This window comes from Stigmatopora nigra, chromosome 11 (assembly GCF_051989575.1).
Source record: "Stigmatopora nigra isolate UIUO_SnigA chromosome 11, RoL_Snig_1.1, whole genome shotgun sequence".
In the NCBI taxonomy this organism is placed as follows: domain Eukaryota; kingdom Metazoa; phylum Chordata; class Actinopteri; order Syngnathiformes; family Syngnathidae; genus Stigmatopora; species Stigmatopora nigra.
This window is the reverse complement of record NC_135518.1, coordinates 9833929-9859345: the sequence shown is the minus strand read 5'-3', so window position 1 is coordinate 9859345 and position 25417 is coordinate 9833929. Positions and strand designations below refer to the sequence as shown.

General features: G+C 38.2%; 3 protein-coding genes across 3 annotated transcripts in view; all 3 read left to right on the top strand.

Annotated features, from left to right (window-relative positions):
* Positions 1–7969, top strand: part of kcnh7b (potassium channel, voltage gated eag related subfamily H, member 7b) — a 30023-nt gene extending 22054 nt beyond the window's left edge. Inside the window, exons 11-16 of the mRNA XM_077728234.1 lie at positions 1081–1286; positions 1515–1602; positions 1682–1855; positions 2808–2964; positions 5183–5363; positions 5954–7969. Coding sequence (XP_077584360.1) covers positions 1081–1286; positions 1515–1602; positions 1682–1855; positions 2808–2964; positions 5183–5363; positions 5954–6241 — 1094 coding nt within the window. The 3' untranslated portion in view covers positions 6242–7969. The remainder of the gene's footprint in view (positions 1–1080; positions 1287–1514; positions 1603–1681; positions 1856–2807; positions 2965–5182; positions 5364–5953) is intronic.
* A 678-nt stretch (positions 7970–8647) lies between these two features.
* On the top strand, positions 8648–17761 carry ifih1 (interferon induced with helicase C domain 1). The gene is made up of 16 exons (XM_077727835.1): positions 8648–9126; positions 9435–9606; positions 9932–10027; positions 10178–10249; positions 12383–12609; positions 13140–13350; positions 14317–14534; positions 14933–15034; positions 15104–15227; positions 15297–15512; positions 15775–16031; positions 16111–16260; positions 16486–16647; positions 16720–16907; positions 17096–17183; positions 17311–17761. The coding sequence occupies exons 1-16, from the start codon at positions 8698–8700 to the stop codon at positions 17497–17499; spliced, it is 2901 nt and encodes a 966-aa protein (XP_077583961.1). The 5' UTR covers positions 8648–8697; the 3' UTR covers positions 17500–17761.
* Positions 17762–18372: 611 nt separating this feature from the next.
* Positions 18373–25299, top strand: fap (fibroblast activation protein, alpha). Its single transcript, XM_077727836.1, has 26 exons — positions 18373–18645; positions 18747–18828; positions 19400–19489; positions 19585–19679; positions 19772–19846; positions 20005–20057; positions 20281–20353; positions 20502–20622; positions 20871–21025; positions 21339–21436; positions 21512–21641; positions 21721–21759; positions 21829–21927; positions 22114–22184; positions 22263–22316; positions 22411–22535; positions 22649–22699; positions 22860–22958; positions 23033–23102; positions 23174–23368; positions 23434–23488; positions 23559–23658; positions 24151–24209; positions 24601–24673; positions 24800–24873; positions 25050–25299. The coding sequence occupies exons 1-26, from the start codon at positions 18643–18645 to the stop codon at positions 25143–25145; spliced, it is 2235 nt and encodes a 744-aa protein (XP_077583962.1). The 5' UTR covers positions 18373–18642; the 3' UTR covers positions 25146–25299.
* Positions 25300–25417: the final 118 nt, after the last annotated feature.

Here is a 25417-nt window from a genome sequence, read left to right as displayed (position 1 = left end):
TCCACATCACATCATGTGCATTAGAGATGCATTGGCAGGCATCAGCATTCATGATCAACTCACTGGCCACATTATGTAATGACCGGTTAATCCGATGAGATCCTGTACAAGAGCTACAGTATGAGAGCTGTCATTCACATAGACATTTTGATTCATGGTGTCAGTAGAAGTATTAATCTTAACAACTGAATGTAATGTTTCCTATTAGGTAGTGTATATAGTAGCGAGCAGTAAGCATTTTTGCCTCACAGGGCTGACGTTTAAGGTTTTGAATCTCAGTTCAGGCTTGTTAACCCATTGATTTTCTCTGGCTTCCACCCACATTCTAAAAACCAATGACATTATCCGCCAGAAAAGGCTTTGTCCTGATTTTTTGACAACGAGGTAGTGCTTTTTTTTTTAATGAGTAATAGTTGCTGCGTAAATGTCTCACTTTGACACATTTTGACAAGACTGTGCCCTTACCACTCATGGCCTTTTTCCAACAGTCATTCAGTGACAAATGCAAGGCGCTAGCATTTGTTTTAAGTGGATCTACAAAAGGTCATAAAAAAATAGCACGGACAACTATTGGCTGTAGCATTCATTATTTTCAAAATCTATCAAATGTCTATATTTCATGAAGAATGATCTTTTCATCTGAATTGTTCATATGAATTGTGATAATAAACAGTTATTCTACTAAAGCCTTTTATGGGGGGAAGCAAAGCCAGGTGAGGACGGATTAAAAGTGCATTTTTCCATGAGATGAATGCCCTCATAAGCCAAACCTGGCACAATGAGGCTTAAGCATAGGCTGCTGAATCACACAAACCAATTATAAACATCCACACCGAAAATGTCACTGATCTCATTGATCAGTCTACTTAAGAGTTTAGAGTAGAGTATGAAACCAAGAGCATGCTTGATCAGCAATGCTTTGCTCTATTTCTTTAGGGCAAAAGCTGCATTTTAGCACAATGCATTATCACATGACGTATGGATTTTTACCTCCACCACAAAATAAGCAAAAGTTCATACATTTTGACAAAAATGTATAGGTTCAGCATATTCATTATTTGTCTCCATGTGTTTTACCAGGAAAAAATGACATATTTGGTGAAATGATCCATCTATTTGCCAAACCTGGAAAGTCCAACGCTGATGTGCGGGCCTTGAGCTACTGCGACATGAGCACTATCCAGCGTGAGGATCTTTTGGAGGTGTTGGACATGTACCCAGAGTTTGCCGACTACTTCTTTGCCAACCTGGAGCTGACCTTCAATCTCAGAGATGAGTCTGTAAAGGTGAAAGACTAATCATGATATGGCAACTTATTTAACCAGTATCAGTTTACATTTCACTTTATATGAAAATAGGGGTGAAGCACAAGCCACCACATGGATTTCTGGTATCAGTGTATTCTAAAGTCTAAATATACAAAGTGTTGCTTTTGCTCTTTGCCTGTATGTTAAAAGAGAGGTTACAACCACAGTGAAGTAGGCCTTAACACAATATTATATACATATTTGCAGCCTCCCAGTCCTGAACACTGTGACTCGGAAGGTGAAGGTACCAGGAGTATTAAAAGAAGGATTTCTTTCACACCAGAGCCACCAAAATGTAAGTCTTAAATACGTGGCAATAACAATGTCCTATTTCATGTTTAGTTGGATGACAGGTGTTATTTCCTATTTCCCAGTGGAAAACAATGAAGTCAGTACAGAACTGGAAACGGGGAGAGAGTCAAACCTGTGCCTCAAGAGATGCTCCGAAGTCCGGGGTCCCTCGACACCCAGCAGCCCTGTTCTTGACTCTAATCTTCTTGGACACAACGAGGTCACAGACGGCTTGAGGAGAAGTCCATCTTTCCAAGGTAATGTGTTTGTTCCCTTTTAAAAAAAAAGTGTGAATTAATGTTTCTTGAAATAGAGTTAGCAGTGGTCCCTGAACGTATTGTATGAGCCAGCCATTGTAAAATAAGGTGCAAAAAGCAAATTATAGAAAACACACGCGCCAACACACACTAACACCTACAGTATATTAGGTTCATTGCATCATTACAGTAGTATTAGTATTCATTAAGGCAAGTATACCTCACAATGCGTGTAATCTCCCACACAACTACATCTTATTATAAACCCCCATATGTGCTTTTTAAATGTGTTCATATTTATATGAATCTTCCCTACTGAAAATTAAAGTATCCCCTTGTCAATCACATTCACATAATATTCTTATACGTATTTTATGAAAGGGCTCACTGTTGTCAACTTTGTCTAGTCGGCTCTCCGTTACTTCAACTACTACGACAAAATTATGTCTTCCTGATAAGCGTTTGCTCATTTTATTGTTCTTTTGACTCAATGTATGCTGAGGCTATGTAAAGACAAATCACAATGTCGCTTGTGACAAACGGAAAACACTGGAGACAACAGGACTCAAAGTATCTTTACGACTCATCGTGCTGGCACATAGCCACCTGCACACATTGGATTGTCAGATAGACAAACTATAGAAGGAACCATATTTTTTTTGCTATCCAAATAGGCTCCTGACATACATGATTGGACCACAAACCCAATGATAGCAGGTGTCTAGCTGTGATAACAAGGGCCTTCGTTTGCCACTTGAAAACATTGCCGGAGTAATTCCACTGAGACAAAAGCCTGATGAATTGCAACCAAGACATCACACTCAGCAATCTTTTTTGAGATTAATGACATCCTATTTTAACGAGGAGGGTTTTTTTCTGTTTTGGCAATGACGTCGATCTGCCCCACATGTTCGTGTGTAAAGAATGCATGTTGCTTTTGCGTTCTCGGCAGATATGTGCTGTGATAAATGGGTGTGCAAGAAGCCTCGAGACTACCTGGATGAGTCAGCACAGTTCCATGAGCTTAGAGAGGACGATAATTCGGCCAGCGAACTTACCTACGGAGAGGTGGAACAGCGCTTAAATCAGCTCCAAGAGCATTTAAACAGGTATGTGCAGTGTACGTTTCTTAGAGTCAGCATACACATAGTGTAGTAGCTCATCATTGTGATGAAGAATTTATCCATGGTTCAGTTTCTATTAACTGACAGCGTCTCATTTGTCTTGATACTGGATGGGGCCAGTTACTGACAGTCAAATTGCCATCATAAAACAGACAAATAAAAGTGAATAAATTGTCTGGTGCTATAATAAAATGTAAAAAGTTATAGAGATAGTGTCCTTGACAACTGGGAGTCTGTGAGCTGTAGATTGAGATGTCTTAAAAATGTTTTTCAAGAAATTGTTTTAAAATGTGTCACTCTACCATATAAGCATGGGAATGTCAGTAAAACATATCAAACTAATTAGGCCTCCCTACATTAGAAGTAATCCAATTCAAAGCTCTGATAGGATTGTATTGTAATAAATTATGAAACATAATGAACGTCAAACAAATCTCCCATCATAGCATTTCAAGTCAGCTAAAACACATTCATAAATAAGAAATAAGTCATAAATATTCTGTGAAACAAGTTCAAAATGAACTATGACCACCCAGGTTTCTTTACTGGTTAATATGAAACCCACAGACAACCACAAAAGCACAATAAATAAATAAAAAAACATTATATTTCACTGCAGTTTAGCCCAAAAACAAACCAACTTATTGGCCACATAACACTTCTCACTTGGTCAAAGCAGTCTGGAGGAAAATATTTGGATTAAAAACAAAAGAGTCTAATTATTGGCTGAATCCTCTTCCTTCTGTGTTCAAGTCATTAGGTTCACCACTTGGTAGGAAGGAAAAAATAGATGCTTATATCAGCAGTCTTTGTGTTGTCCCAATTACCCACACAACACGTATGAAGCATTTTCTTATAAAACGGTTGAATTTCTAGGGGAAAAAAACAACTAAAATGCTGGCCACCACACTACTGAAACCAAACGAAAGAGCTAGTGAAAACTAAGAGCATGTCCTTACGTTACGCCGCTCGGTAGTCGTACTTTTGTATCTTGTCTAACAGCAAAATGGGATTAAAACAGTTTATTGCACTTTTGTGGTGTATTTTACAATGACGGATACAGTATTATTTTGTTGCTGCATTTTTGTAATATTCTTTTAAAGCACCTTAAAGTACACTTAGTTGGCAGTAAAAGCAGTGCAGTGTAAGCCTAAAAAGGAATATTTTTTAAATAAAGAATCAAAACAAATGAGAAAGAAAACCAGCAGTAAATTTTGAAAGTTTTCCACTCGAGTAAAAACTTATTAGATTAAAAAAAAATCATCATTATTTGTTTTTATTATAAGACAATCATATTTCTCACTTATGTAGATGTTTATGATTGGAATGTGTGATTAAAAAATGTCACCACCTACGCGAATGAATCTAAGTTGCAGGGACACCTAGTTCTGTGCCAGAAATTTATACAGAGGAAGCAAAAAGTACCTGGCAAGAAATATAATTGGAATAGATATACTCTTAGTGGAATAGAGGGTCATAGAAGCATGAAAGAGCCAGAACACAAGAATTAAAAAGTACAACAGCTTTATTTCTACTCACTTACAGATATATTAATGTGTGAGCAGGTGTAGATTTGATGTAATATACAGAAGTGGCAAAGTTTTACCAACACAACTGCAGCCAACAGGCAAGCTGAGAGTGACACATAAATGAACAGCAGGTGTTATTTTTGGCTGGAGAATGACACCGGCATAAGGACCATGTGTCTGGCTTATTTTATTTCATCACAAATATGTCATGTTATTCTCAGCTATACAATCAGTTCCATTCTTTTCCCAACGTGAACTGAATGGAGTGTGTGTCGGATATTTATTACTATTGATTATACCCTAAAAGAACATGATTACCTACTTAGTCCCTCCACACAAAAAGTAAAGCTTGGCATTAGGGGAAGTTCTATGTAGTTATTAAATGCAGTCATAGTTACATTCATGGAAATTGTGTGCCTATTCACATTTAACACAACATTCACACCTCTGATACATAAGCTAATTATCACCTTTAGAAGAAAAACAAAAGAATAAAAACACCCTTAATTACTGACTCAGTGTTTCCATAACTCGATCCTCTTTTAATGAATGAAAATCTTCCTCTGGTGAAGGATGGTCATATAATAGAATGAACATTCAGCCCTTACCACGACATTCTCACTTGTAGATGACTTCCTTTAAAGCATCGTGGTCACCAATGTTTTTTTCTCTAGATTGGAGTCTCAGCTAATGTCCGACATTCAGACCATCCTCCACCTACTGCAGAGACAACCCACGTTGGGCCCTCCAGCTTACAGCACTGTTACCGCCAGTCCAGACTATCACGGCCCTGCTGTGAAGATTCAGCCCGCCGCATTGACAACGGGCCATTTTTTCAGCCATTCTCAAAGTCAAGTAAGTGGGGATGAGAACAGTCAAAGGTCAATGACTGATGATTGACCGTTCATCATCTTTTACCTCGGTTTGAAAACATTTGAAATCAATAGTTCTTGCTTTGAAATAATTGATAGAAAGCAATCACTGTCCAGTGCTGGAACAAAATATTGATGTTGATGTTATGCTTTACTATCTAGTAGCATCACTTAATGATATTGGCACTGTCTGACGTCTAAGAACGTCAATAACAGTGCTGACATTTTCCACTATGTAAAGGTTAGACATCACTCTGCCTGACAATTTCACATTAGAAATTGTAATCCTCAGTCACAATTTGTTGAATCAAGATTTTCCTCTGTGTTAAGAGTAGAAATGTGTTCACTGTCAATACCACAATACTACACAAATAGTGTGTATTTTATCAAAACAGGATATGTTTCAAGTTATCAAAATTATCCACTAATGCACAAAAAAACACCACTTTAGAAAATTTTACTTCAAGTTTACATCCTAATGTTGGGTTTTAACTGCTTTTGCAAATGGTTTTATCATTAGTGTTAATGAAATTGCCTTCATTTTAACATATTAAGAAATATTTTTCCATCCAGGGTCCAAATCACAAAGTGAAGAGGACCTTCCGAGATTCAAAAGACTCTGTGCCGAGATTGGCCAGCTTGACGGTGCCGGTCGAGGATAACCTTTCCACGTTGCTTTTAAAAAGACAAACGGAATCACAACAACAGCAGCAGCAACGACAACAAGAGATTACAAGGGATCAACATGCAACACTGATCCTTATTCCAACATCTTCCTCCTCTTCATCTCCATCTGACTGTATCCTTAATACCAGTGTACTCCACAGACCAGAGTCAGACCCGGACTTATCAAGGCCATAAACCTTTTAGCATTTGTGTTCGAACCTTAGGGTTGTACTGCTGAATTTACATAGTCACTTTTTTTTGTATCAGCATGCTGCAATAGACAAATATATATATTCATGATTTGCAGTTGCTTGGTAGTATATTTGATGTGTTTTCTCCCCATGCATTTGAATGAAATACAGTTGTTGGGGTGCTAAAGTACAGCTGTGATCTCAATGTATTTCCAATATAAATGCACTTGGAGAGTGGAAATCACCACCAAGGCCAGTATAGACCACCAATAACCATTCAGGTATATCAAAAACCTCACACGTACAGTAATGTATGTTTGAGATGTGTACAAAAAGAGTAGAAATATGCCTGTTCTCACCATAATAGCCCAAAAAATACATATTGCTTGAACAATTGGGAAGTGAGTAGGATAGGGTTTAAATGCAGATAAAACATTTTCACCAGCAGTTGCCAGCTAATCTTGTGAAAATTTGGTAGGATTTTGTACAACGAAAAAAGATGTGCTTTAAGTAGATAATATTAAGGAAAAGAAAAAATAACCCACATTTTTCTTCTCTAAATTGTAAAATATTATAACTTGAATCTTTTCAAAAGTGTAGAAATATGAAAATGTACAAGTTTAGTGTTTAAAGAAGCAAATGTCAGCCTTTGTCAGAGAAAATATGAACAGTATGATGGTTACAAAAAATCTAAAAACGGTTAATCAATACCAGTTTTTGTGATCTGACAATGCCCTTGCAGCCCTGTGGTGCAAGTGGCAAGCATGTCAACCTCACAGGTCTGGGGTTCTGAGTTCAAATCCAGGGCTGGTCCACCTGTGTGGAGTTTGCATGTTCTCCCTGGGCCTACGTGGGTTTCCTCCGGGTACCCTGGTTTCCTCCCACATTCCAAAAACATCCGTGGTAGACTAATTGCACACTCTATATTGGGCCCTTAGGATGGGTATGAGTGTGTATGGTTGTCCATCTCGAGTGAATCCCTACACCAGGAGGCATCAGCATGCTAAACTACCACTCACAAAAAAATGGAGGGGAAAAAAGATTTTTGTTTTGACATGTTTGGATGACACTGAGCCAGAATTACTGGGATCGAGGCATCAGAATATTTTTGCACGTATTTGTGTAATGCAGCATTAAAATTGAGGTATGATAACTGTTTCTGTATCCTTGGCTGTATGCCTATCTTCTCTGAAGTATGACTCAGGGGTTATGGACAATTACACTGCAGTTTACAGTATCCAGAATACTGTAATTGTCCTCTTTATACAAATGTGCATTATCACTTAGGTCACTGATGTGTACCAACTGTACATGACACTATCATTTATAGGCAAAAGCATGTTTTTTTTTTAACTGTATAATCATTGTTTTTGCACCATTTGCTAGCCCAAAGTAGCATATACTAGAATGATGTCAGTCAGTATTCTTGTCTCTTTTACCACATAGAAGGTTAGCGTTTGCACATAAACAGCCCCTAACTAGGGTCTCGTGCCTATACCGTAAATACAAATGCTATGTCAGATTATTGTTAACATATCAACTAGTTTCATCTCCCAGCACATTTTTTTGGTTGCATTGTACTTTCACATTGCTAGAAACTAAAAACGAATTCATCATATTGCCAGATGTTTTAAAAAAATATATCTATTTTTTTTACTATTACTTATTTATTTTAGAGAGTAGTATCTTTGTTTTGAAACTGTGGGATCCGCAATAAAAGGAGAGACTATAATATGGAGATAATGACTTTTCTTTCCATCTATGTTGAACCTTCTAACAGCAGGCTTCACAAGAAAATTAAAATTGATAAACTGTCGATGGCATACAATGGGTTGAATACGATGGAATTGAAATATGTACTGAAGTGTTATTGGGGTACATGACCAGAGTGAATTAGTATTTCTCCATTTTATTTGTAATTTGTCTGGGTTCAAATCAGGTCGGTCCACTTCTGTGAAGTTTGCATGTTCTCCCCGGGCCTATATGGGTTTTGTCTGGGTACTCTAGTTTTCTCCCACATTCTAAAGACATGCATGGTAGACTGATTGGACACTGTAAATTGCCCCTAGGTATGAGTGTGAGCGTGAATGGTTGTTTGTCTCCTAGTGCCCTACGATTGGCTGGCCACCAACTTAGGTTGTCACCCACCTCGGGATGGGCTCCAGCACCCCTTTCTGTACGTTTGACTATTGAGTACAGGAGTAGAATCAGTATTCATTAGTATAATTTGATTCTTTCCACTGAAAAACAGGGTGAGGACTTGACACCACCTCTGAAATATTGTTGATATATGTTATTTTGTTCTACATTCTGTTCTCTGCTCCACTTCCAACCTAATGCTTCCATCCCGCGGCCAAATAGAGTATTGCTGAATTTTTGAAAAACGAAAGTTAATTTTACTTTAGTTTTGCAATAAACGTATGACACTACCGGTGGGCGAGAGAGTGAAGAGGAATAATCATGTCGTCTGACTTAATTAATGAAAACCTCATCGAAAGCTTTAGGTTGCGACTACGGACCTACATCGATGTGGACCCGGTTCTGGATCACCTTCTTTTCCTGGACGCGGAAACGAAAGAACGCGTCCGTCAGAGAGCCAGGACCGACGGCAACTTGGCAGCGGTCAATGACCTGATCGACGCCGTTCTACGAAAGCCGCACCCAGCTGGCTGGTTCCAGGCCTTCGTAGACGCCTTGGCCAACGCGGAATGTCAACACGCGGCCGACTATATGCGGGGAAAACTACCCGATCCTGAGGTAGAGTCCGAAAACGATGACTGTATGCGGATGATTGAGATCCTGGCTCCCTGTCTGCTGGATATGGACACGAAAGAATTGTGCACGCACTGTTTTGCTCACCAACTCATCAGCAGGGATGACCGCGACAAAGTGAGTGCATCTTGGAACTTATTGTTGCCTTCATTTTGAGACACAAGAAGGTGAACCCTACCAGGAAGTATACTCAGTATACTCCCTAGTAGGGTTCACTATACTATAGTGGACACAAAAGTTTCCCTTTAAGACCTTTAATCCTTTCTACTGCATACCTCTCTACCTACTGTCAAGTTTATAGTGTTTGTTTTTGTTTTGTTTGGCACACTTGCAATCAGATTAGACAATCAGTTAAATGAATGCCCTGCAAAGTAAAAAAGAAATAAAAACCATCTAATGTGTTTCATGTGATTTTTCTATTCCAGATAAGTCACATAGCAAACAATCAAGGAAACAGAGATGCAGCTCGTGAACTTCTGAAAAGAATTGTGAGATGTCCCCCTGGATGGTATTCAAAATTCATCCAAATTTTGCTTGTCACCGAGCACCACAAATTGTATGAATTGTTGGTAGGCTCCTCTGATGGCAATTTTACAGGTAACAACTTGGAGTACACCCAGATTATCATTCCTTTTCCACAAATAGTAAGCATTTTTTTTAACTCCAAGCTCTTATGTGGAAATATAACCGTTTAATGGATGCCTTGAATTTATAAATGCCCCATCCTGCGGCAAATATGGGCATCAAAGAAAGTTTAGCTTACCATGAAATTAAGGTTTTCAACAACACAATGCACAAAAAAGAATGTAAATTGTGACTGACAACATCTAACTTTTGATGGGTTTATTTTACATCTAAATGTTTTCTCACAATACATTCTATGATAACAACTTAAACTATTTTTCATCCTTTTGGGCATTAGACGAGAGGGAAAAAAGTAACCAGGTGAAAGAGAGTCTAGAAAGTTCTACGAGCCAGGAGAATTTGGACTACGAAGACACATTGGATGATTCCATAGGTACCATTTTTCACTAGAATAATATTAGAAAATGTGCACAATTCTCATTTCTTTGGCCATGACTGAATCTTTTCAAATGAATTGGTTAATTACACTCCAAACATATGTGAAAGGCCTTCCTCACGTGTTTCTGCTTGGCTATCATTTCAGATATTTACCGTGGTGAGTACTCAGAAGATGCCACACAACATCTAAGCAGCAATGCGGATTTTTTGCCACTAGGTGGGTACCTACTCACACTCAATTTCACTCCAAAACTCTATGAAGGATCTTAACTTAAATTGACCCTCTACACCGGCTGTTTGTTATGTTAGCCAAGAGGAGGACCCAGACACTTTATAGGGAAACAACAATGAAAGTCATCATGATCATATGATTTAATTGGGTCAAAGAAAATAATGTAGTTAAAAACCAGTCCATCAAGTTGCTTTAGGCGGGTCTGCTGACTGCTCAAAACTTTACCTCATTTTGTTTGATAGGGTGCAATGGAACCATCAAAGTATGTTTCCGATGAAAAGTAACAATTTACAACCCGTCCAAAGTATATTTGATTAACGTCACAGTTGTGTTGAAGTTCAAATCATACATCTTTAATGGTGTGGCCAAAAATCCTGGCATTTTTTTATATTATATTTTACTGGAACTTAGAGATTGAACACTTAACAAATCATCCTTTCTTGCAGTTTCCCTTCAAAGGCAAAATCAAAGTTATTAGAATGTAATTTGGATTTGCTATTAGTACATGATGCAATCTTTTAAGTACTGTTAAGAGCTCTGGACCTTTCCATGCGTATAATACTATGTAATATGTTTCGTATGTGTATAGAGAAGAACCAAGCAGAGGTCAAAGAGGGCAAATCATAGCCAGTGTGTCCAATGAAAAACATGTGGTGGCTCAATATCTAAACATTAAGTATCATTGGAAACCTCTTTCAGATATTATTATCATCTCATGAGGCATCCTCACACAATATTAAGGATGCAAAAATTGAACTTTAAATACAGTAAGGGAAGAAAACTTTCACCTGCATGTGCAAAGTGACTCCCTCTGGTTTGTAGTGCATGTCTAATCGATGCAGGTTGTTAACATTAAAATAAAGCACGTTATGTTACTGAGGGTTTTGTTTGAAACAGCCCTGAACTCTCGAAATTCCCAAGAGAAATGATTACTACACTGAGAACAAACTTGAGCGGGAGGTACAACTCATAACTGGGGGGCATCTAGAAAATGAGGAGGAAAAAGAAGCAGAGAAATGTCAAGAATGTTGCGTTCATTGTCTACTTGGTAAAGTAAACGGATCAAAACCATTTGAGTCAAGTGGATCTCACTACATGGCGACATTACCAAAGCATGATAAAATAATGCACTTCTGACAGAGTAGGCTGGGAAAATGTAGGTGTCTAATAATCACATGCAGATGTTAAGCTTTAGAGAGAAATGTGGTGCCTCACATTTCCTGGAATATTTGAGGTACTACTTGCTTTGACTCATATTTCACTGAATATGCGATTCTGGTTTTAAATGGTAAAATCCTTTGTATGTGATTAAGCAACATCTGCTCCACAAACTGTCATCCTGCTTTAGTGGATATCACAGTAAATGTATAAAGAAGTGGTGATATGTAATTCAGTATGCACATTCCATATTTTGCCTCATTGTTCTATTTAGTAGGTGGGCTCACAGTTTTGGGGTTGAGGGTTCAATCTCAGGTCGGGCCTCAATGTTTGGAGTTTGCATGTTCTCCCAAAAACATGCTGGTTAGGCTGGTTGAAAACCCTAAATTGCCCCTATGTACAATGTATTACCTTATCCAGACTAGGACTGCATTTAACTTCTAATTTACAAGCTAAAAGAGCTCAAATTTGTACATTATTTCTAACCTTTTATTAAACTAAAGGATAAGAGGTCAGGAGCATATTTGTATTATAAAAATCAGTTCCTGTTTTGGTACATGACCTTTCAGAAAAGGCCAAAAATGGTAATCACGGTTTTTCTTTCCAAACCGAAAGCAGATGTTTGCAAGTACTTTATTTTTATTCAACATAAAAAATGATCGATCTGTTTTCTTGGAAGATGACAGAAATCGGAGTATGTTTATATTTTGGCAGCAGGAATACGAAGGGTTTATACAATTTTAACTCACTCAAGATCTCTAAATAATTAAGTGATTAGCTAAAAAAAGTAACTGAATCAGGGCGGGAATTTAAAAAAAACAGCTTGTCAACTACCATAGTAATCTTTTCTCATACAATGCATTTTTAAAATCAACTGAAATATACAATTAAAAGGAATAGCATATTTTTTTGAGATTCTTTCTACTTCTAACTGTTTTTTCCAAACTTTATGCATTACAGAATTGTATGACTCGGATGCAGCTGCTGAAAGCCCAAATAAAGCTGATATTGTTCTTCGGGACTATCAGATGGATGTGGCTAAACCTGCCTTGGAGGGAGAAAACATCATCATATGCCTCCCTACTGGAAGTGGTAAAACCAGGGTAGCGGTTTATATTACCCGTCAACATCTGGACCACCGGAGGGCAGAGGGGAAAACAGGCAAAGTGGTCATCCTTGTCAACACGGTACAAAAATATAGTATAAACTTTCGATTTGTATGTTAACAGCAATCTTTGACCTACTTTCTTTCCCCTTTTTCTCCTATCCATAGAAAACATTCTATCTTTTAGTCAGTATTCTCATGTGGGTCAGCTGACCACAAATTACATGCCGTAGGGTTGCCCCCGCACACTCTTTCTGTCTGGCATGTGTGGGAACTGTTCTACTTTGCAGGAAACTAGTTTTTACTTTAATCCCTGTTTACTCACTTTTAGATGAATGGGTTTCTAACCCTGGGTTTACCTCAGGAACTTTGTTTCTATATAACTTAATGTCTTTTACTATTGACCAAAAGAAAACTTCAAAACATTGCCCTACCTTACAAACTATCAGGTGTATTTTTAATAAACATATACTCCCAAAGAAATATCAGTACTCTTACAAATACAGACAAAACATTTTTATTTGAGGCTTTGAAAGAGTCTTTAGAAAAGTCAACATTTGGAGATGCGCAAATACATTTGGTGATGAAGGCTTTTTTTGATGTGGTCCGCAGGTTCCTCTTGTTGAACAGCATTATGCCACAGAGTTCCACCACTTTCTGAAGCATGCATATGAAGTGGAAAGAGTCAGTGGAAAAACCATGCTGAAAATCTCCTTCACAGATATTGTGAAGAAAAATGACGTTATCATTTGCACAGCCCAGATTCTGGAAAATTACTTGGAGAAGTCCGTTAAAGGAGAAGATGATGGACTACATCTGACCGGTATGATTTGAAATTCCAGTGGTTGAATTTTTACTATTCTTGGAAACTCAATTGTTTACCCCAATTATGTAATTATATAAAGCTAAAAATTTGCTTTGCCAATTCCATGGTTGCTGAGTTGTGATGACAATCGTAGTTGGAAATTGATGCATTTAACTTGGTGACATATGTGAATCCGTATCCCGCTTTTTTTTATACAAAACGGTTCAAATGGTTGAGAAGACTCCTTTTTTTGTCAGTTGCACTGTAAACACTGGAACATCTCAGGACTCAATAGCAAGCAGGAATTTCTAACCTTTGTAATAACAAAAGTGCCTTGACTTAGATGCTCAATGAAAACCACGGATTCCACTACTGCCTAACATTACTTTTAGACACAAAATCCCGGAACTCCAACGGTCTATCGGACTCTCTCATTAAGTCAAAGTGCAAAAATTGATATATTTAGTAACAGCCAACCACCCAAAGGACACAATCTCTCCCCTGACGAAATCTGACAAGATCTTGTCAAGGTCTTCTAGTTATTGTTGGCACTCAGCAGTCCAAGGTGGAATATCTACCTAAGTGGAACATATGCTGTTTGTCAAAACGCCTGAAAGCGTGTGCTTTTCTATTTATTTGTTTATTTCCCGTCTTTTTTTCCCCCTCCTGGTTCTCGCTTCCTACGTCTGCTCAAACCGTCAATGTGTGGCTGACGAAATTCACATGAGAACATCTATCACCCACAAACCATCAACCCGCCTTTCCTCCGGGAATATATTTATCTTAGTTATTGACGTCATCATACATTTAAATATAGCTAGTTACTATCAGAGAAGAAGAGATGACAGGCTTGTCTTGCCAGTCGTACATGAGCACCCACAGTTTTTTACCCTAGCTATATTTATCTTGGTGATTATAATATACGGTAATTATGAACTCATTTGTTGTTTACATGTGGTTATATGTTTTGTCTTTTACTCCCAGATATCTCCTTGATGATAATTGATGAGTGTCATCACACTAAGAAGGGAGAAGTCTATAACCGGGTGATGATGCATTACCTGAAACAGAAGAACATGAACAGGTTATTGAAAAAGGAGCAGAAGGAGATAGTGCCCCTACCTCAAATCCTTGGCCTGACTGCCTCACTCGGGGTAGGCAATGCCACTCAATTGAGCACTGCGGAGAAAAACATTTTGCAGGTGAGGACAAAATACAGGGTGTCTTGGGTTAAATGAAGGTGATTTTGCTGCCAAATAATAGCCGCTTCTTGTTCAATTAATATTTGACATGACAAAGAAAAAAACAATATGCCTACATCACAATTGTTTGCCTATTGTGGCAGATCTCGGAAAGTTTGTGTGAAAATTGGTTGAAACTACTGAATTCAGATGCATTCCACACCAGACATTCCACTGTTGTCTCAATTTTTCAAGCAAGCTGTTTCTAATGTTCTACCTTCACATGACCAGCCATAAAGTCACTCATGGACATACCAGTCAAAACGCAAAACACCTTTTTGGCTCGTGCTGTTGAAAAATAGTGTTTGAGATAACATTAATCATAATGATTTAAACCCAACACATTCATTCCTTTGTAGATATGCGCCAGTTTGGATGCTTCCCAAATCCGGACTGGTAATCTCGGGGTTTATAGCAATGAACCAGACAAACAAATGGTTCTTGTTGATCCCAAAGAAAAGGTAGGTCAGCAAAGTTTTTCTATGTTATGAAAGGAATAATATTTCCGTCATTCCACACAATTCACACAGGACCCTTTTGGTGATGTAATCAAGAAAATCATGCATATTATCCAAAACGACGTTAAACTGAGTCCCACCTGCGAGTTTGGCTCTCAGAACTATGAACAGTGGGTGGTCCAATGCGAGCAACAAGGTGAGCAAACTCCCAATATTCCTAATTTATTGGTTCCTTTCTCAATGTTAATATTGTGACTCCTTTTAGCCGCCAAAGAAGAAGCTAAGGACGTGAGAGTTTGCGTGGCCCACCTTCGCTGGTACAATGATGCACTGATCCTCAGAAACACCATTCGCATGTGTGATGCCATTAAATTCCTGGAAAAAAAATACCAAGAAGTTTTAAAGAGTAAAAGGTGCCCTGAAGATGTTCACGTGATAAACATCACTGATACTGAGAGAAAGCTCCTCAAGATATTCCGAGGTATACAAAATGTTAATGTAGTTTAAATAAGCTAACGTCAACAAAAGTAGAATGCCAGTTTGGCTTTGTGCAAAGACTTGCTGCTCCCTAAATGTTGTGTTATAATTGCATTTATTATACATTATATTTTTACCATGCACGACAGAAGACATTATCTAAAATGCCGGAGGTAAAACATGCCAATATCCAGATTTAGAACAATCGTCAAAAGTATAATACTAGTTGAGTGTAAAGTGAGTGAGAACCACTGTATTTCTTACAGATAACAAAATGGAGCTTGAGAAACTTTCGGAGAACCAGGCTTATGAAAATGAGTGCTTGTCAAAACTACAGGAAAATATTCTGTATCAGTTCAGCACCAGGTCCGAGGCCAGGGGGATCATTTTTACCAAATCGCGGCAACGCGCCATCGCTCTCAGTCACTGGATTGAGGAGAACCCCAAGTTTAACGACTTTGAGGTGAAAGCAGCGTACCTCATCGGAAGCGGGGACCAAAGTGTCGTCAAGCCAATGACCTCTGTAAGAAGACAACAACCCCCATTGGAAAATGCAAACATCACATCAATCCTATTGATTTGTAAATATTTGTGTTCACCAGGCAGAGCAAAAGGATGTGTTGAACAGATTCCGAAGTGGTGCTATCAACTTGCTTGTTGCCACCTCAGTGGCAGAGGAAGGTTTGGACATACCAGCGTGCAACTTTGTCATCTGCTATGGCCGTTTAACCAATGAGATTGCTATGATACAGGTTGGTAATCCTATTAAAAAGGTTGGACATTTCCCAAAACTTAATGAGATGTTAAAGATTAGAGGTGCAGGAACAACCTTCTACTGTCAGATCATATTTTCTAAGATAGCGTCAGATGCAGAAAAGGAAATCATTATTTCAAGGAGATGGGCTGCCTCCAGCAATGAACAGCATTGAGGAAAAACTTCAACTGTTGCCATTTTGCCCTTTTATGACCTTCTGTAGTCCCAAGGCAGAGCTCGTGCTAAAGACAGCAGTTACATCGTGATTGCAGTAAAAGGCTCCGGGGTGACGGAGAAGGAGAGTGTCAATGAGTATCGCAAGAACTTAATGACCAAAGCCATTGACAAAATACGAGCCTTAGATCCTGACAAGTATAACAACAAGGTATGTTTCCTCCAAATTAGCATCAATATGAGGCTTCAATTCAACAATGTTTTTGGTTTTTTTCTTCCTCAGATTGAAGAATTTCAAATGCAGGCTATTCTTGAGGACAAGATGAGAAGAGTAAACAAGAAAAACAGTAAGACTGAGGATCCATCAACGGTCAAGTTAAATTGCAGAAGTTGCGGCACGTTTGTTGGCACTGGTGATGACATCCAAATCATTGAAGAAATGCATCACGTAAATTTGTCAACACAATTCAGGTAGGAATTGTACTTAAAATGCACGCAACTGGAAAACCTAATTTCTGTTCTGCTCTGTTGCAATTAGCTATTTATTTATTGATTCCTTTTTTTCTTCCCTTTAAGTATTTGAAGGTTTAACTGTATTTGCATATTGTCCCTTCTCACTGTCATAATGAGCCTCAAATAAAATGACATTTTTCTTTCAGAGAACTTTACATACAGAAAGCAAACACTCCTAAACAATGGATCGACTGTGAAATAAATGGCTTCATTCATTGCAAAAATTGCGGACAGGTAAAAAAACCAACCTTTGTGAGGGTTATGTGAGAAACCCCTTTTTTATTTTATGAAACTCAATACGGATCTTGTATTAAGCTTATCACCTCTTCAGAATTATGTACACATCCAACTTTTTTTGCAGAAGTGGGGCACCTCAATGCTGCACAGAGGAATCAATTGCCCCTGCCTCAGTGTGAAGAACTTTGTAGTGACAATCAAGGAAAAGAAGTTCAGCAATTTTACCAAGTGGAAGGACACCCTCATCAGATTCCAGGCATTCGACTACACTGAGCACGCAAGCAATTTGACTGATGAAACCGCAACAGTTTGAACATTTTTAGTCATGAAACAGTAAAGAATTAGGATTTCTTTGCTCAAATTGCTTTTTTTAATATAAGAGAGAGTCTTTGTCCAGTCAAATGTTAAGTGCCTGCCATTTCCCAAACACTATTTGTTGACTACGCCTATTGTGGTAACAGAACTCCAGCTACATCATGTTGAAAATCATGTGCTCAAGACAGACATGGTTGCCAATAGTCTTGCTTCAATAATCCACTTTCTTCAAATACTTCCATCATTGGAGGCCAAATTAAGTAAACCAAATAAAACGCTGTTTCTTCTATGTTATACAAAGTTGTGAATGAAATCAGTATCAAACAACCAGTTGCAAAAACCCAAAGGAATCATGGTTAAAATACGATTTGATATCTCATGGTTGTTCGTTGACATGGGTTATAAAGTATAGGGTTGTTAAAAAAAAATGACAAAACATAACTATCTCCGATGGCCCCATTCATTTCTAGTTAAATAGAAAATGACACAATATCAAAAGGAATTCAGCACCCAAAAAAAGCCTCAAATGACCCCTTAATTTTATTTTCAACCCCCAAAATTAAAACCTCCAATTGCCACAAAAACTATAGGAATGAATAATTCTGCAATAATCCATATCAATAACTTTGTGATGAAAATAACATTGTTTTAAAGAAACTACTAGCAGTTACTACTTTTACTTGAGAAAGTATTTTTGGCTACTCTATACTAAGCTGTGCTTAAATAGCAATTTTCCCCCTTAAGGGACAACATAAGCAGGAAATGGTGACCCAAATGTTACATTTCAACTTCTACAGGTCAGAATCCAAATGACATTCACGTGCTTTCTTATTGTAGGCGTGTGCACGCGGGTGAATGTGTGTGAGTTATTCAAGCAGCGTCGCAAGAAGGCATGCGTCTGCTTAAGGACTCTCCTCAGGAATGCGACTGGAAGTGAGAAGTCTGATTCAACTCCTCCCGCACAGAGGATAGAGCTCATTTTTCTTTTTGTTTGGTGGCTGGCTGGCATTGTGGATTACTTTAACCTTTTTTGAAAAATATACCTTTTTGGAAAGACAGGATGCCAATCAAACAAGGAGTGATGGTCAAGTTTGGAGCAGTAAGGATCCTATAAGAGGCGCGTCTCCACTTTCTCATCATCATGGTCAGTACAAGCCCATCACTTGTTACAGCTCTTGTTGTAATTTGGTGTACAGTACTTTTGAGGACTGGTGGGGGGGGGAATAATGTTGTGACCTTCCACAGGGCTGCAGCAAAGTTCTGTGGGTGCTGCTGGGGGCTGCTGTCATCATCACGTTGATAACTGTCACGGCAGTTTATTTGGGCAGTAAGTCACTTTGAAATTTACAGTTTGCAAGTTGCATGAGGTCACGCAACTGGTGTGACTTGAATGACTGACTGGTCATGTTTGGCTGGGTTTTTTTTGGTGATATTTTAACACTGCTCAAAATATTTCTGGTGAGCTATTTACAGTCCATTGCCTATTTTACAGCAATAAACACCAGTGTGAGAAAATAAGTACTGTGTCACTGAAAATGGACACTACACTTGTTATACTGTCAAAATTATATAGGACACCCTCAACTGGCAATTTATGTGTGCCTCCAGCTCTTTTTTTTCTTGAATTAACTCTCACCTCAGAAACTTTGACGTCAGGCTGTGCATCCCAAGTTTGTGTTTGTAGAAAAAAAAGTTTTAAGATTCCTAAAATGTTTTGGAAATAGTTTCAAATGCACAAAGGTCGATTCACTAAGGAACATTATCTTCTGCAAAGAAAAATAACTGCTACTTACTACGTATGAAGAATGAATGAATGAATAAAGTTGAATATCAACTTTTGCATGCGTCATTGTAAGAAAAATGTTTTAACACAAAGACAAACTCCTCTCATCTTTCAGAATCTGAAGGTCACAAAAGGCCTTTCACACTTGAAGACTATTTCAATGACACAATTAGGTGGAGATCCTACAATCTCTATTGGATATCAGGTATTTAGGGGAGGGGGCCATTTCCAAGACAACTTCTGTATTTCCTCAATGTTAATGAAAAGTTCTCACAATGTGTGTTATTTTTGCTTTTGCAGATAATGAATATCTTCACAAAACAAGAGATGGGAGCGTTTTCCTCCATAATGTGGAAACAAGTGAAAAGTCTTTATACTTGAGCAATTCAACTTTTGTAATATCATTTTTTGAAAAACAATACACAGTTTAATTGACCCCGTTGGATGGCTTTGGATGAATGATGGCTATGTTGGATTTCTATTATAGGACCAAGTGGACGCCACAGACTATCTGTTGTCAGGGGATCGAAAATATGTTGCATTTGAAAGCAATTACACTAAGGTGAGAAATCCTATGCACAATTAATATGAAGTAATAGAAATAAAATAATCGCTCCCATTAATAGTGAAAGTCCACTTAATGCTGTCTAATTATGATATGCATCTACTAATTATGTATAAAATAATCTTACATCAGTTTTTGTCTTTGCCATACCCCAGAAATGGAGACATTCATACACAGCCTCTTACACAATCTACGACAGAAGCAACATGTGAGTACCATTTGCCTTTTTATGGCTTTTTCACTGTAAGAAAGCCAAAATATCAACTGCTAACTAAAAATAAGAGATGTTTTCCGGTGGAATCTCAAGTTGAAACTAAAATGCACAATAGCATTTAAGTACGGGTAATCTAGTACCATTTTGGTGAATAGTGTACAACGCCTGATATATAGCCCTCTGGGATTTGCTTCTTAGTAATTATCCTTCACTTTAGGACATTTGTTTCAAATGGGAGTCTTCCTGCTGAGGTGCAATACTTCATCTGGGCCCCAGTGGGACATAAATATGTGAGTTGTCCCAATAACCGCCCTGCTATTTATTCTCTGTGTACATTATTTGTGTAGCAATAATACTGAAGCCTCATTGCTGTTTGCGTTCACAGCTTAAAATCTCCTCGTTAGCGTTAAATAACAACGAGCGCGTCTCATCATGCAGGCTTACGTGTCCGACTACAACGTCTTTTACAAAGGTGACATCAGTGCTGAAGCTATACAAGTGACCCACAATGGGAAAAAGAATGAGATCTTGAATGGAGTACCTGACTGGGTGTATGAGGGTGAGGAACAAGCAGTTATAAAATTGATAAATTCATAAAATTAGGTGTGATGCAAAAATATATGGCATCATTTTAGATATACAGTAGATATCAGAGTACATACCTTTGTATTCCATGTGTTAGTTTCTTCTTTTGTTTGTCTTATCAACTGGAAGTTCTTTCCCTCATTATAAGATTCTTTTCACCCATTTTTAAATACATTGTTTGATAGTGAAACTTGATCTTTTTTTTTATACGTACAACTCTAGAGGAGGTGTTTGCATCAAACGGCGCATTATGGTGGTCTTCAACCGGACAATACCTGGCCTACGCTGAGTACAATGACACACAAGTTCACAAAGTGGAGTTCCCATCATATGGAAAGGAGCAGTACCCTCAAACTGTCGCTATTCCATACCCAAAGGTCAGCTTGAATACATTCCAATCACAATATTCTCAAAAGAACTTGCTCTCAGCAAAAAAATTGCATACCAAGAACTAGAAAACTGAAATACAAACCAAAATAAATGACGAGACCATATCTCAACTTTTTGGGACAATGGAGATCACTACATGTAATTATGGTCGGCCTAAATGTAGCTCACTTTCCTATGCACATTCCTTTTGTGGCTTTAGCCATTGAGATGTGTGTATTGCATTACTACTTCATTTCTTTTTTTTTCTTCATTTTTTTTCTTCCCAAAAAAGCACAACTTGTAATCATTACATTCCTTCAGGCAGGGTCACCTCTGCCCAAGGTCAAATTGTTTGTGGTGGATACTACAGATTCATCCCGGCGCGCTCAACTGTTTCCCCCGGCTTCCATAGCATCTGGGTTCGTATTTTCAAAATCACAGTCAACGCGGCGTCCTTTTTGTCAAGTTTGACTCCCGTTCGCTTTTGTGTTCAGTGATTACCTTCTCTGTTCCGTCACCTGGGTCACCGATGAGCGTGTCGCGGTGCAATGGCTGACCAGAAAGCAGAATTACGTGCTAGTGCAGATTTACGACTTTAACGGAGGCAGCTGGCGGGAACAACAGGTCTCTCTCTTCATTGATAATGTGATTTCAACATGCTTGCATGCTGATTGAGTACAATGCTTGTCTCCATCCTGTGTAGAAATTTGAGCAAACCAGCAAGACAGGTTGGGTGGGCCATGTAAGTCTTATTATTGCCATTATTTTCATCTTTCTTTTCACAGAACTTGACATTTTCTTTTATTTGCAGTATGTGCCATTGCCTCTTTTCTTTGCTGAAGATAAAATAAGTTTCTACAAAGTGCTAAGCGACACCAGTGGATACAAACATATTCATCACATCAAAGATGTAAGCAACATCAATAGTTCTCATTGAGTTCTTTAATGTATTGAATGTTCTACTATGTCATGGATTTGACTGCAAAAATGCATCCATGTATCATGTGGAGATAAAGATTAAACTTTAAAAGTTTATTATATATAAAAGCATATGTTTTTTTGTGTTTATTTGACGAATTTGTGGTGTATTTTAAAGGGCAAGGCAACGCCGATTACCTCGGGCAAGTGGGAAGTCATCTACATATCTAAACTTACAAAAGACGCCATGTAAGTGAGGATTAAGAGTCAACTAAAAGTATATCCTTCTTCTATTGTGGAGGACGATAATATTTATCTTTTTAACAGATATTTTGTCAGCAATGAGTACCAGGGGGTTCCTGTTAAAAGAAATCTTTACAAGTAAGTGATTATTTTTGTTTCACATCAAGGGAAACATCAAATAAAAAAACAAAAATACAAGCACTTGAATAGTTGCATGTGGCTTGTGCAACAGGGTGATGCTCAAAAGCATAGATTCCAGTCGTCAGTGCCTCACCTGCGACTTTGACCAGGACAGATGTCAGTACAACTCAGCTTACCTCAGCACTGATGCCTCATACTATCGCATGGACTGCTACGGTCAGTTGCTCGTCAAATCGCCTGTGCGCCAGTGTTCAGGTGTTATTTGTACTATGTGAACAAGAGTTTTATGAGACATGTAATCAAATTAATGCTTGCTGTGTACGGATCAGGACCCGGTTTTCCACTCTACACCCTCATCGACAACCGAGGACCAGGTGCAAGTACGTAGCATACACACTCATAGACCAGACCAGAAGTTTATCATCCGATCCGTTCAAATGTCCAAAAAAAAACACAAATATATGTATTTACGTTACATTTATATGTTGAGAAAGCTTTCAATGTCATGTTATTGAACGACTCCTTTTATTGTTTTTGTAGCGCTCTCCACACTTGAAGAAAACAAGGAAATCGAGAACATTCTCACGGAGTTCCAAATGCCGACCATGAAATATGGCACCTTCAAAATTTCAGGATTTGGTAAAAAATGTTCAAAATGGTGATCAATTTGATTAAGTTGATAAAACTGACTTTTATTTATTTTTTATTAACAGATCTTTGGTATCAACTGATGTTACCACCTAATTTTAAATCATCCAAAAAGTACCCTCTTCTTGTTGATGTGTAAGTGGACAAAACAGCTTGGATGTTTTTTTTTTTTTTTTTTTTTTCAACAAACTCATCTTTACATGTAGATATGGAGGACCCTGTAGTCAAACGGTGGACTATCGTTTCAAGTTGAGCTGGGGCAGCTTCCTGTCCAGCGCCTATGGGATCATCATAGCCAAATTTGACGGGAGAGGAAGCGGTTACCAAGGCGATGATATCATGCACTCCATCTACAGGCGTCTCGGGACGTTCGAAGTGGAAGATCAGATCACGGCGGTCAGGTAAAAAGCACGCCTTGATTTTAGAACTCAACCCAAATTTACTACTCTCTAATTCTGTCTTTTAGGAAATTTATTGATATGGGTTTCATTGACAAAGATAGGATTGCCATATGGGGCTGGGTAAGTTCAACATTGTTTCAGTGGTTGTATTTTATGTATTTAAGAGACAAATTTTCCTCATTGTTTTCAGTCCTATGGTGGTTATGTAACCTCGATGGCACTGGGTGCCCAAACTGGACTGTTCAAGTGCGGGATCGCAGTGGCTCCAGTTGCTGAGTGGAAATATTACGGTGGGTCAACAAACATGCGGTCATCATTATAATTCAGTGTTGTAAAGTGATCAAATATTCCTTTAAAAAAAGAGGTTTTTCTCTCACTTTAAAAAAGTGCATTCCCTTCCTTTTCTTTTTGTGAATTGTCCTAATCCCCCAAAAAAGGTCACCAAAGCCAAGTCTAAACACGAAAGTAGTACCGTAAATTCTCCCAAGATATATTTTGTTGTGATGCCAGTTCTTGCTGGACATCTGCTGACTGCTGAAGGGTGCCAACTTATGTCTGCCACCTTGCTTGGCTGAGCACAAAGTTTCCATTCTAGAGTCTCTATGTGTGGAAACACCTGTTTATGTACTGCGTAGTATTTAATGATTTATCTGCACTTAAATCATGTTTATCATCCCAGCACTGGTCAAGCCATTGATATTGCATTTGGAGAATTTAAGAATTTAGCCTGTGTTATGTGTGTGAGGAATAGTATAAATTAACAATGGTCATCTGTCCTGCAGATGCTGTGTACACTGAACGTTACATGGGCACGCCTACAGAGAATTCAGATGCTTATAAGGTAAATATGAACAAAGAAAGTACTGTACTGTACTCACGTGGTAAACTATGCATTTGCAGTTCCTGGAACTTCAGTGGGAATTTAATCTACTTCTGTAAACCACGTCATGTCGAAAATACCAATACTGACATTTCTCAAGATATTAGGCTTCAGTTCCTGCAAATTTTGTCATACATATTTTTGCATTTTTGCGGGATTATTTAATGTATAGTACATGTACTGTACATAAAAAATTAAGTAAGATGTCCCCTACTCACCAAAAAATGAAAATATATACAAAAGATGAGTAAACTTTAAATTCTATTACGAAAAATATAACTGAACAATTATTTGATTGAAAATATTTGACAATTTGAGGATTTTTGTGTCTAATTTTCCTCATCTGGAACAGAATTCTACTGTAACAGCTCGCGCCAAGAACTTCAAGGGTATAAATTATCTGCTCGTCCACGGCACAGCAGACGGTGAGTTCACTTCATCATCTTGTTTTCACATTCACCGGCACAACGCTTTGTGCGCAAATGGACTCTTGTTTGTCGGGACGGTAAATGAACGAGCAAATAACGTCAGCGTCCGTACATTTCCCATAGACAATGTTCATTTCCAGCATGCAGCACAGATCTCCAAAGCTCTAGTCGAGGAGCAGGTGGACTTCGAGGCCATGGTAAATATTGGCTCGCGGGGAAGTGGAGGAGTAATATTGACCTCGATGGTGTTTGATTTAATGAATGAATGGATATGGAAGGAAAGTGGTAAAATGGGTTCTTTTCTAGCACTTAGATATATCAATCTGTGATTTTTTTTTTAAATGCTTCTTGTTATATTTTTTTTCCCTTTCAGTGGTACACTGACAAGGACCATTCTCTCACTGGCTCCGCCTACCACCATACATACACCCTCATGAGTCATTTCCTGCAGAAATGTTTAGTTAAATAATTTGCGAGCAAAACATTTATTTGGAACACCTTTACTGAGGTATTAAAGGTGTTAAGTTGAATTTTGCATAGTTAAACAATGTTTTTATGGGAATTTTTGGAGCATTTTGACTCTTTTTAAATAAATTGGACTGAAGACACTGAGTTATTGACTATTCTAAGGCTAAAACCGATTTGTTCCTCTAGTAGTTGATTGAAATTATCTAATTTTAAACGGACACAAATGTCCAATCAGGGGCCAGTAAACTGCAGCTCCAGAGCCAAGACTGTAAG